Source organism: Oncorhynchus keta, chromosome 9 (assembly GCF_023373465.1).
Source record: "Oncorhynchus keta strain PuntledgeMale-10-30-2019 chromosome 9, Oket_V2, whole genome shotgun sequence".
NCBI lineage: Eukaryota > Metazoa > Chordata > Actinopteri > Salmoniformes > Salmonidae > Oncorhynchus > Oncorhynchus keta.
The window spans coordinates 14,965,006-14,977,015 of NC_068429.1; the positions used below are offsets into that span (position 1 = coordinate 14,965,006).

The 12,010-nt window shown below is 41.4% G+C and overlaps 2 protein-coding genes and 4 non-coding genes across 7 annotated transcripts; 5 read left to right on the plus strand and 1 right to left on the minus strand.

Annotated features, from left to right (window-relative positions):
- The first annotated feature begins 345 nt into the window (after positions 1 to 345).
- rpl12 (ribosomal protein L12) lies at positions 346 to 3,248 on the plus strand. Of its 2 annotated transcripts, none has more exons than XM_035775519.2 (6): positions 346 to 514; positions 1,855 to 1,928; positions 2,200 to 2,298; positions 2,383 to 2,464; positions 2,759 to 2,845; positions 3,083 to 3,248. In XM_035775519.2, the coding sequence occupies exons 1-6, from the start codon at positions 478 to 480 to the stop codon at positions 3,199 to 3,201; spliced, it is 498 nt and encodes a 165-aa protein (XP_035631412.1). In that variant the 5' UTR covers positions 346 to 477; the 3' UTR covers positions 3,202 to 3,248. The 2 variants fall into 2 exon arrangements, with proteins under 2 accessions (XP_035631412.1, XP_035631413.1); XM_035775520.2 differs by having other exon boundaries at positions 500 to 620.
- On the plus strand, positions 1,588 to 1,711 carry LOC118388134 (small nucleolar RNA SNORA65). The gene has a single exon (XR_004826516.1). It is a non-coding gene; the product is annotated as a small nucleolar RNA SNORA65 (small nucleolar RNA).
- Positions 2,000 to 2,123, plus strand: LOC118388133 (small nucleolar RNA SNORA65). Its single transcript, XR_004826515.1, has one exon. It is a non-coding gene; the product is annotated as a small nucleolar RNA SNORA65 (small nucleolar RNA).
- On the plus strand, positions 2,525 to 2,648 carry LOC118388131 (small nucleolar RNA SNORA65). The gene has a single exon (XR_004826513.1). It is a non-coding gene; the product is annotated as a small nucleolar RNA SNORA65 (small nucleolar RNA).
- On the plus strand, positions 2,899 to 3,020 carry LOC118388132 (small nucleolar RNA SNORA65). The gene has a single exon (XR_004826514.1). It is a non-coding gene; the product is annotated as a small nucleolar RNA SNORA65 (small nucleolar RNA).
- A 2,907-nt stretch (positions 3,249 to 6,155) lies between the features above and the next one.
- Positions 6,156 to 10,429, minus strand: pole3 (polymerase (DNA directed), epsilon 3 (p17 subunit)). The gene is made up of 4 exons (XM_035775522.2): positions 9,922 to 10,429; positions 8,226 to 8,311; positions 7,934 to 8,052; positions 6,156 to 7,293 (listed from the first exon to the last, which is right to left on the minus strand). The coding sequence occupies exons 1-4, from the start codon at positions 9,985 to 9,987 to the stop codon at positions 7,109 to 7,111; spliced, it is 456 nt and encodes a 151-aa protein (XP_035631415.1). The 5' UTR covers positions 9,988 to 10,429; the 3' UTR covers positions 6,156 to 7,108.
- Between the last annotated feature and the right edge of the window lie 1,581 nt (positions 10,430 to 12,010).

Below are 12,010 nucleotides of genomic sequence, written 5' to 3' on the forward strand. Positions count from 1 at the left end.
CTGGATGTCATAAGGTGAATGCACCAATTTGTAAGTCGCTCTGGATAAGAGCGTCTGCTAAATGACTTAAATGTAAATGTAAATGTAAATGTTAAAATACAGTTCAATTTATTTTTGTAGGGTACGAAAATGTGGTTTTCTGTTTGTAAATTTACATTTGTGTATATGAAATTTGGCCAAAAGAATAATGAAATGAATTACATAAAAATGATTCCGCTTATTTCTATTGTATCTAAATTGTCTAAACGGGTGCCTCAGCTCATCAACTGTGTGAATGACGTACAGACATGACAGCGCGTCATTTCGGCCAAGTCTCGCGTTATTCTCGGTCTATAAAATGTCACGCACCCTATTTTCGTTCTTTCCTTTATCACTTTAGCGGTGAAGGTGCAACAGTAATCGGTCGTCCCGAATCCGGGTTCATCCGACACCCTCACCAACTCAAGCTGAACTGAGCTCAACTTCTACTGCAGCACCATGCCTCCTAAATTCGACCCCAATGAGACTAAAGTTGGTATGTGTGGCATCTACTGTAAAATTGTTGTTTCAGATGAGATCCAAAATGGAGTCGACTTCTGTCTGGCGCGTCCATGCAGGGGCAGCAATGAGCTGATGAAATGGTAACGTTAGTTAGGATGAACAGCTAATATCTCTTGAATGTAGTCCTTCTGTGGCTCAGTTGGTAGAGCATGGCGCTTGCATGGCGCTTGTAACGCCAGGGTAGTGGGTTCGATCCCCGGGACCACCCATACGTAGAATGTATGCACACATGACTGTAAGTCGCTTTGGATAAAAGCGTCTGCTAAATGGCATATATTATTATTATATATATGTAAATGCGAAATGACATGTGTTCGTGATGCGTTTTAACGAACATATTCTGTTTATGGAACTATTTTTGTGTTACCGCTATGTAACCAACGATAGCCCATTTCATATCCATGATGTTGGCCTAGCCAAGTAGCTGCCACGTGGTTGCAGGTAACACTTTCTGACGCGTCTAAATTGTAAAGTGAAGGATATTGAAATGAAATACTTTATTTTAGTTTGGCTACCCAAATTCTCATTTAATTTGAAAGACGTGTGACATGGGCTGGATAGACTACAGGCTCGCATGTAACATTTTAAAGCGACTACAATCTGTTTTACCACTACATTTGGTATGCAAATCAAATGTAGCAACCTAGCAGGTGATTAATTTTGACTGAGGGATTTAAGGCATGTCTTGAGTCTTTTGTAAATTTCTGCCTGGGTGGCCTAGTTATGTGAACGTTTGCACGGACCTATAAGGGTACTTGTTGTTCATAGGCATTTGGCGTTGACAGCAGAATTTCAATATTAACGTTTCTTGTAATCGGATGCATTGACCTTATTCTGATTGTGGTCCACAGATGTATCCTGTCATATTTGCCACTTACACAGTAATGCATTAGATGGTTGATATTTGTCACAGAAATCCAGTATACACCGTAGTGGAATACGTGTGATGGGGTATTTTTCATTCACTGGCACCCCAGAGGCAAATTCTATAATATACTTTTAAGCATTGGGACAATCAATGAATTGCCCGCTATTAGGTTTCAGCCTCCCGCCACTTTGCCAGTCTTTGAGTGACTGAGTGTAGTCCAGTGGAGGCTAAGATGGACCCAGTTCTAGGAAACAGGGCTGCCCTGGCGGTGGGCAACTTTGTGCCGAAAGTCCTGGAACAATGGTGCCCTCTTATTAACGAGGTTTCTGTCATTTGTGAATTCTATAACTATTGTCTGGTGAAACAGCATGGAGCTATAACCCATACTGCAAGGATGTTTCTTCCCCCTCAAAAATAACCAGTTTATCCTGTTTTATCCCTTGCAGTGTACATGCGATGCACAGGAGGAGAAGTTGGTGCCACCTCAGCGCTGGCCCCAAAGATTGGACCCCTGGGTCTGGTAAGTGTTACATTCCTCCCAATTTAATATGATTGGTGTGGTTTGATTACCCATTTTCTACAGCTCAGCCTCCCGCCACTTTGCCAGTCTTTGAGTGACTGAGTGTAGTCCAGTGGAGGCTAAGATGGACCCAGCTCTAGGAAACAGGGCTGCCCAGACGGTGGGCATCTCTGTGCCGAAAGGCCTGGAACAATTGTCACTATTGAGCAGTTTGGCGCTTGATGCCTTTTCTGTTATTTTAAATCTGTACATTCCTTGTTTTGTCATTTAGTCTCCTAAGAAGGTTGGTGATGATATTGCCAAGGCCACCGGAGATTGGAAGGGCCTGAGGATCACTGTCAAGCTGACCATTGTCAACAGGCAGGCAGCGGTACGTACCAAGTCTATTCCCAAATGGGTTGGCCACTGAATGTTTATCAATCAGCTGTTAACATGGTTTCTTGCTCTATTGTAGATCGAGGTGGTGCCCTCTGCTTCAGCGTTGATCATCAAGGCCCTAAAGGAGCCCCCTCGTGACCGGAAGAAGGTCAAGAACAGTAAGTTTCCTGTATAATGCCGGTTTCAATTTAACCTGTCGTGGGGGTACATTCCAGCCTCCCGCCACTTTGCCAGTCTTTGAGTGACTGAGTGTAGTCCAGTGGAGGCTAAGATGGACCCAGCTCTAGGAAACAGGGCTGCCCAGACAGTGGGAAGCTCTGTGCCGAAAGGCCTGGAACAACTGTGCCAAAAGGACCACTTATCTAGTAACATAGCTGTCCCATCTGTTTTTACAACCAACAATGATTCATAGATCCAGTGTAAGCATATAAGCATGCTGTCTTTGTTTCCAGTCAAGCACAGCGGTAGCGTGACCTTCGATGAGATTGTGACAGTTGCCCGCACGATGAGGCCCCGCTCCATTGCCAGGGAGCTTTCTGGTAAGAGCCCCTATCCTCTCAGGGTCACTGAATCACCTGTTATGATTCCGCCTCCCGCCACTTTGCCTGTCTGTGTGACTGAGTGTAGTCCAGTGGAGGCGAAGATGGACCCAGCTCTAGGAAACAGGGCTGCCCAGAATGTGGGAAGCTCTGTGCCGAAAGGCCTGGAACAAAGTTGCCCCTATCATACAATATAAACTATTGTCTCCTGCTGGTTCCTAATGTTTTTTTTCTCAGGCACTATCAAGGAGATTCTGGGAACTGCCCAGTCTGTGGGTTGCACCATCGATGGCCGCCCTCCCCATGATGTCATTGATGACATCAACAGTGGCAAGGTGGAGTGCCCATCTGAGTAAAGCATCAAATGGAGAAATAAATAAAAATGAATATTCATTTTGTCTTATTTTATGGTTGCCAGTTATTTACCTTTCTGTCAGCCTACTATTTACACACTTTGTATGCATTTTGTGAACTCCAGTGTTGGGAAGTGTTTCTATTTGCTGGTGAACAGCTGTTGATGGTTGACCTTGAATTATACATAATATAGTTCACCCAAAGAACAAAAGGACAGATTGGCTTCTGAGGGCACAGGTGTGATGTGTTCCAGTGGGTTGAGTGCCTGCAGGTTAATTTCCTCCCTGGTTCTTGATGAATTGAGGAAACTCTCCACCTTGTAATTGTAAGTGAAAATAATTGAGTCAAGTTTGACGGTGTGAATCCAAAATGGGTACCCTACGTGATTGATGTAGAGCTGCTGAAGTTTGCCATTTACCTTACAGCAAGCAGCATGTCCCTTGAACAGTAGAGGTAGGTGATAGGTTAACAGATCAAATTAATTTTATGGTGTTAAAATGAGTTGGATAACAGCAACAGTAATGTTACAACAGATGGCGTTGGTAAAATCTAGCCAAGTACAATAGTATCAACTGGTACAGTAATGTTATTACACTCATTCCTCAAGTTATAACATGTTGCCAGGGTCCAGTAAGCAATTTGAAATGCGAACTACCTATCTAAACGGGTGTATTTGGTTAATTTTCCTAATTGGGCATTGCTGGTTAAACGGGTGGAGCTGGGCCTGTTTTAAGCAGGATGCCACTGGAGGTGAAGAATAACACTTTTCAATAGTGGCTGAAGCGCTGCCAAGTCTATGCCTGTAAGAGATTATGCTCTGCTGCTGGCACACTGTAGAACAGATGTCCACAGGTAAATTGTACAATGTGCAGACAATGTATCGTCCAACTTGGAAGTTGTGAGTTAGGGGTGTTCCGAATGTTATTTTTGCACACATGTAGCCTTGTGCATTTGTAGTTAGTGGCCACTAATAGAGCAAAAATGTAATCAAGTTTCATATTTCTACTTTAAGCTGTTTTTTGCTCCATGCGCAATATTTAGGTGTTGGTTTAGTGTTCTATTAAGGCTGTCATGGCTAACTGCAATACTGTTCTCAATTGCGAACATTGGATTGCCTTTTAAAAAGAAATTGGCTGTGCGTTAGGTTCACAAACGTATTTTTGACTGATCATTTAGGTGATCTTTAGTTAACCTGCATTTCACCCTAGTATTGATTTATTTTATTTTTTTGCTGCACACAAAGTGCCCTCACCACTTTACATCCATGTCTGCCAGGTCAGTGTAGTGGTCTACCTGGTGAAATAACAATCTCTAGGGGTTTTAAGCAGTGGTGGCAAGGGTACTAGCAGTGGCAAAATGGCATGCTAGCTGTTCCTGTAGTCATTGCCTCAAAGTATTTAAAAGCCTGTCTCAACAGATGCATATTTTGAACCCTTAAATCGTTTGTGGTGTATTGGCAACAATGTAGCAGTGGTGGGCCACTTCTAAAAATAGGGGAATATGGTTTCTGGCCCTGTGAGCAGTCTGCTTTAAAAACCTGGCACTATAAGCAAATGCTCAAATTCTAGTCTGTGGCACAAATTCAATGGAAGTTAGTGGTACATACCTTCTGTACTTGTCCACATCTTAAGGTAACCTGCGCTACACATTTAAGATACGTGAGGGTTTGGATGGTTTATGGAATTCCCGGCGTCTGCATTGACCAGATATTATTTACTGCACTGTGGCCTCTGCATGAATCGGGGTGTTCACATTTCTTGCCCCCCACCTACCATCAATGTGGAGCTATTTGCGGGCCCCTCTGTATTTGGGAGGTGTACAGCATTTGATTTGACCACAAGTCTCTGGATGCTTCCAAATTGCTTCACACCCTCTGTACTGAGCCTCTGGACCACATTGTCAGGTCAACCATAAATCTGCTTTAAGGAAAGTAATTTTGTAATTTGGGAGAATTGTCCCTTTTAAGAATTTAATCTGTGTTTACCCCAATGATTGGCACTGTGTGACATTTAATTATAAGTGGAGTGCACTGAAGTGTAGAGAATTGGGCACCAATATTTCTAAAATTGTCCACTTAGTGTCCCAAGTCCCCTGTGTTTGAGTTGAGTCTGAGTCAGTCACCAATGATTTAGTTGAGTCCAATTTATAACAAGTAATTAGGCAATTGTTTCTAGTTGCTGCTCCCTAATGAAAACAAATGTTATTCATCACTACCTCTTCAAGTTCTGCTCTGTTTTACTACTTATTTACTACGTAAATTAATGGCGAAGTCAGGTGCTCAACTACTTTTTTGTTGTAATTTCCTATTTGTGTAGGTTTATTGCAAAGTGAAAACTAAAGGGACCTGTCAGAACTTTGCTATGGGATGCAGGGGAAAAGTGGGAGGGTAGAGGAAGATGACATTCAAACAGGCTACTTTTCTTTTCTCAAGGGGAGAGAAAGAAAAATAGCGAGACTTGATATTAAACTAGTATCAATTTCATATAGAAGTTTGTTTCTCATCCAGGCAAAGCTAAATAGTAAACTGGTGGTTACGGGGAAGCAAGGGTCGCTTGAGCGAGCGGAGTCTCTGCCTGCCCAATGTGGGCTGTGTGCCTGGTGCGGTGCGTCTTTCCCTCTGATAGAAAACATCTTTCAGTGCTGCTAATATTCTTCTTGTCATAGTAGCCTATCCAGTGCAAGTCACCATTGGTCTAACCCAAACTGAGTCACACAAATCTGGAATAGAGTACACTTGTCAGCATCTGTAGAATGTCATGGAAATAATACCCAAGAATGGTAGCCTTTTTCGGTGAGTCAACTTGCAAAACGTGCAGACACTAGGCCTTCCATGGAGTAGGTTTGACACCCCTGCCCCAGTTTTTCAGCAGCGGTGGCAAGGGTAGTGGACACCGGGAAATGTTTTTTGATGAGCTAACTTCACAAGTAATTTTGCAGTTAATGGAAAAGCATTCAGTGGTTTATACAAAAATCTTTATTGAAAAAACAGTGTATCCAACACTACAAAAGTACACAGTTAATCCCCTGAAAACAGTCTTCACTGGAGGCCTTCTGTTCTAAAGAAAAGTTATTCACCTACAACATATAATAGCTCACTTTTGGTAATCTGTAGCCTGACAAGGACATGATAGTTACTTGCATGGCTGATTTTGAAAGCCTTAATCCTAGTTTGTCATCTTCCAAGATTCCAGACAGACCAAATCATTAATTTCAAAGCCAGAGTTTGAGTCATGACCAACAACCACACAACCTATGAACATTTTTTACATTCTCTGCATCATTCTTTTAAGGTCAAGCATGGCTGATCTCATTTGTGCCAAAGACTAATATTTGGATGTCAGGTACACAAATCTACGAGTTCAGTGAGGACGGAGAGTCAGTCGACACCAAGTCTACCAAACACGAGTAACTTCATTGCTATCAAATCTACATTGGGATAATTAGTACATCTGAGAACATCAACAAATGATATCAATAATGGTCTTAGAACTGTGGTATAAGGCCTTTCTGATCAGAATACAGCAAGTTTGCATTGTGCTTTATTCCAGCAAATAACTGATGGGAGATAGTTGTTGGTCTAAATTACTACTCCCTTTATTCAGAGTGAGCCAGTGGCTGGAAGACAACAGAATAGAACTATTACATTAATGCTAAGGCACTATTTGTTTACCTTGAAAAAACACCCTTCATCAAAATAAAATCACTGATCTGACAACTGAATCTGTGAATGCTGTGTAGAAGAGTATCTGTTGCTGGATGGAACATGTTCATGCGTTTTAAAAATGCTCAAACCAAGAGACTATTATATTTACATATTAGTGTGCCTTTTCCAAGTACTCAAACAGGGCCCCTGCCTTCACATCTGTGTTCTGATCAGTGCTCTACTACATGAAGAATAATAGTCAGTTATCAATTCTCAACTTCTTCCTCTTCAACCTCATTCTCTGCTTCCTGGTCTTCATCCATGCGCTCTTCCTCCTCCTCTTCTTCCTCCCTGCTCTTGTCATTCTCCTCCACATCGTTCTTTTTCTCCTTTGCATCTTTGCGTTTTTGTTCCGATGCCTCTTTCTTCCCCTTCTGGCCCTTCTTGTAAGCTGTATTGGAACAACATTGTTATAAAAACAGCATTCACTTAATAAGTCAGTGGTTAGCAAGGTGGACAATTGTAGTCGACACTGGCCACAATTTTCCACAGCTTTATAGAGTGCTATAAATATCCACCCCATAATAGGAAAAAAAGTGCATTGTTCCAATGAAGGGGAAATTAGATAAATGAAGTTTAAATGGGACAACTGGGCCTACACCCAGCAACCTCTGCTACTTATAATCCTCTGTGGTGGCAGTCACAATTAAAATGGGAAAATGTGTCAGGTTCTCTAATTAAAACAAAATGTAATACAACAAGAAGTGTCCCAATTAATTCAGAACATTGTTCTAATAGGCTAAAATGCATCAAGCAGTCTGCAAGAACTGACCACAATGCATTGCTGGGCCATTTTCAGGCCAAGCCAGCCAATGGCCATGTTTGAGAGTGTCAATCCTGATCAATTGCTGTTTAGCAGACAGACCAATCCACAAATCATAATAAGTTGTTATTTAGTGTTGATCTGTCCGTCTGCTCAGTCAATGATTAGCGACCGATTATAATTGATGCGCTCAAACACAGCCAATGTCTCCAAAACACACAGGCTGTTAAGAAATTCAATGTTGATCAGTGATCATTTGAACATTTACCCTCCAAAGATTCACGTAGAGGCTGCAAGAAGCGTTCAAACTCCATCTCCTCCATCGCAGACATCACATCTGTTGCGTTTAGAGTTTTCCGTTTGGCTTTCATGGCAAAGTTGTTTGCACTGTTGGCAAAGGGGGGTTCAATTAATATTATTTATTGCACTCAGAAAGATACCTTTATATGTATATATTCTAGGTGCTGACAGCACTTGACTGTATGGAGGTATGTATTATAAAATGGCCAATTAATAAGTGTTTATTGCATAAACCTGTTTGCACGTGTAGTTTCTCTTACCAAGATGTTGCATAGAGGACGAATACACTGGCAGCTTGAGATATGGCTCGCCTGGCTTCTTTTGACACGTTCACCCCATCTGGGAGCTATTTACAATAAAAGTGAGAGTAGTGTTACTAGATTAGCTGGCAGTGTTGTCATTTGCAAGCATGTGTTGTCACTATACACACACGAGCTGAAAGTGGACTAAAAGGAGCCTTAATGTTGTTTAATAAGGGTTGAATTGGCTCTGAAAACCTCACAAATACCCCAGCTAAAGGTGAATTAATTTAATTGCAGTACGGTTCTAAAAGCATATATCCCTCTACTTTCATATCACATCAAAATGATTTACAAAAAAACAAAAACACACATTGTGTACCGTTCTAACACAGTTGCAGCTGAGAGTATTTTTCAGTGATTAAACAGAAGACCAAACGTGTTCACACAGATAGTCAACTGTCTTCCGTCCGTTTTCCGTAAACAAACACTAACATGGAGATATGGCCGTGTGGGAACACAGACCCTATAAATAGGTGTATTAACTTAACCTTTTTTTATTATTATTTCTTGCTGATATGAAAGATACGGACGGTCCTTATGCGTGTTAATGTTCAGAGCGTCGGGGCTCTTAACAAAACTCCCCCGTACAGAAGACGCCTTGGCCAATGACTTGTGTAATGTGGAACTGAGTCATGATCAAGGGCTATAAACACACAATACTGAGATTTGGGTATAGGCTCAGGTTCAGAATGAATCTATAATAACATTGTAGGTACCCACAAAAACACTAGCTACTCCATCCATGGTTGTTTTATGATACAGAATTTATTTACACACACCAGTTTATTAGGTACACCACCCGTTCACAAAAAATGGTTCATCCTACACAGTGAGTCACGTGGCTGTGGCTTGCTATATAAAAGCAGGCAGACAGGCATCCAGTTACTGTTGAATGATCGGTGCCAGGCCCGCTGGTTCCAGTATCTCAGAAACGGCTGGGCTTTTACTGAGAATGGTGCAACAAACAAAAAACATCCAGTCAGCAGCAGTCGTGGGAGAAAACAGCTTGTTTATGAGAGGTCAAAAGAGAATGGCAAGAATCGTGCACGCTAACAGTTGGGCCAAAAACAGTAAAAATAAAAATGCAATACAACAGTTGTGTGCAGAATAGCATCTCGGATCACACAATTCGTTGGTCCTTGTCACGGATGGGCTATTGCAGCAGATGACCAGATCGGGTTCCACTCCTATCAACTAAAAACAAGAAGCAGTGGGCACACAATCACCAACACTGAACAATTGATGCGTGGAAAACATAAAAAGCTCCCACGAATCCCGGTTCCTGTTGTGTCATGCTGATGGCAGAGTCAGGATTTGGCGTAAGCATGTGTCCATGGCCACATCCTGCTTGGTGTCAACGGTGGTGTAATGGTGTGGGGAATGTTTTCCTGGCACACGTTAGGTCCCGCGATACCAATTGAGCAACGTTTGAACACCACAGCGCATCTAAACATGGTTGCTGACCAGATGCATCCCTTCATGACTACAGAGGGGTCCGACCGGTACTAGATGGGTGCATCTAATAAACTGTCCATTGAGTGTATATGCCATTTAGCTTCGTAAAGGTCATGGGAATGGCAGGCATTTGTCCCATTGTTGATTTACCAGTATGCTCCTATTGAAACAAAAATCTGTAGAAAATGTTCGCACTCACCGCCTCCTTGATGATGCGCGTGATAACAGCATTGGGCAGATTGAGGTCCTCGGGTCTTTCTGCCATTACTTTGTTAGTTAGCTAGCTAGCTAGTTTACGCGTATTTTAACAAAACGAACTAAATACAATTGTTGCAATTGAGGCAGCCTTCGCTCTTTCTCCCCTAAATATGAGAAAAGTCGTCTTGAACTGTAAAATAGCTAGCACGTTACAATGGAATTAACGTTAGCAAAATAATCTAGCCAGCTAGCTATCATGTCCCGGCAAAAAAAGACAACTGCAACAAATAAGGTATTCGTGTAACATAAGCTTGTTCACTCTCTCCAGAACTGAGTAGCCTAGCAATTTTACTTTAATAACACGCGAACATGTTATTGACTTTAACTTCAAAGCTAGCAAGATCAGAACTCTTGTCACATTTGTTTTTGAGATTACTCTTTCGCGCGTATCTTCCAACCACGTGGTTCTCCTATCAACTTTCAACTTTGACCTTTATAAAAAAATATATATTTAATTTGACTTTGCGCATACCGCCTTTGTGCAACGTTGTTTGTGCAAATGAACACATAAATATATATATTTTTTAAGAAGAAGTATTTAGCTGTTGGTGGGAAGAAATGGCGAGATGCGTTTGTCAAATTGACGTCTATAAAGTTTTATAAAATGTATTTTTTGCTAACCTTAACCAAATGTTCCTAACCTGCTACGTTAATTATCCCAACCTGCCGCGTAAATGCTAACCTGCTACGAAAAGTCCATTCTGGTCAGTTTTGACTGTATCTACGTTGTCAAAACCAGGAAACAGTGACACACTGCTCATGCGCTGTAGACCTTTTTAAATCTTCACCCGATTATTTATTTCACCTTTATTTAACCAGGTAGGCAAGTTGAGAACAAGTTCTCATTTACAATTGCGACCTGGCCAAGATAAAGCAAAGCAGTTCGACAGATACGACACAGAGTTACACATGGAGTAAAACAAACATACAGTCAATAATACAGTATTAACAAGTCTATATACAATGTGAGCAAATGAGGTGAGAAGGGAGGTAAAGGCAAAAAAGGCCATGGTGGCAAAGTAAATACAATATAGCAAGTAAAACACTGGAATGGTAGTTTTGCAATGGAAGAATGTGCAAAGTAGAAATAAAAATAATGGGGTGCAAAGGAGCTAAATAAATTAATTAATTAAATACAGTTGGGAAAGAGGTAGTTGTTTGGGCTAAATTATAGGTGGGCTATGTACAGGTGCAGTAATCTGTGAGCTGCTCTAACAGTTGGTGCTTAAAGCTAGTGAGGGAGATTAGACGACAATCACCCCATTAAAAGGTGTGATTGGTAAAATTATTTCCTTTTAATGGGGTGATTGTCTAATCGGGTGGAATCTTGGACTCTTGACCTTTACCAGACCGTTGTGTGGCGGCCCAGGCATATTTTTGTTATTTTTGTTATTTTGGTTGTAGTGAGCACAGTCAAACAGTTGTAGAGAACGCCAGCTACTGGGGTAAAATGAATTCAACTTTGAATATCAAGATGATGTCCTCGAAAGGGTCGTGTTGCTGTGTTTACGGATGTTCGTTGAGACCTGCAACAAACTATAAACAATTCAAGTTTTTAGTTTTCCAAAGAAAGTGGACCAATGCTATGAATAAAGATGTTTGGCTACCAACAGTAAATCGAAGAATTTCCGTGCACGCTTAATTACAGGTAACGTGACTGTGTTTAGTCTTATCTGCTTTCCTCTTAGTGTTTGAGAGCCTGTTAAAAAAAGCTGTCAATGTCTTTATTTACCCTTATTTTACACGGTAAATTGACTGTGAACATGTTGGGTGGTTTAGACTAGATCAATTTTGTCTAGGCCAGGGGTGTCAAACTCATTCCTTGGAGGGCCGAGTGTCTGCAAGTTTTTTTTTTTCCTTTCAATTAAGACCTTGACAACCAGATAAGGAGTTCCTTTCTAATTAGTGACCTTAATTCATCAGTCAAGTATAACGGTGGAGCGAAATCCCTCACACTGCCCTCCGTAGAATGAGTTTGACACGTGCATTATGGGGATAAAAAATTATCACAGGTCAAGCGGTTTCTGATG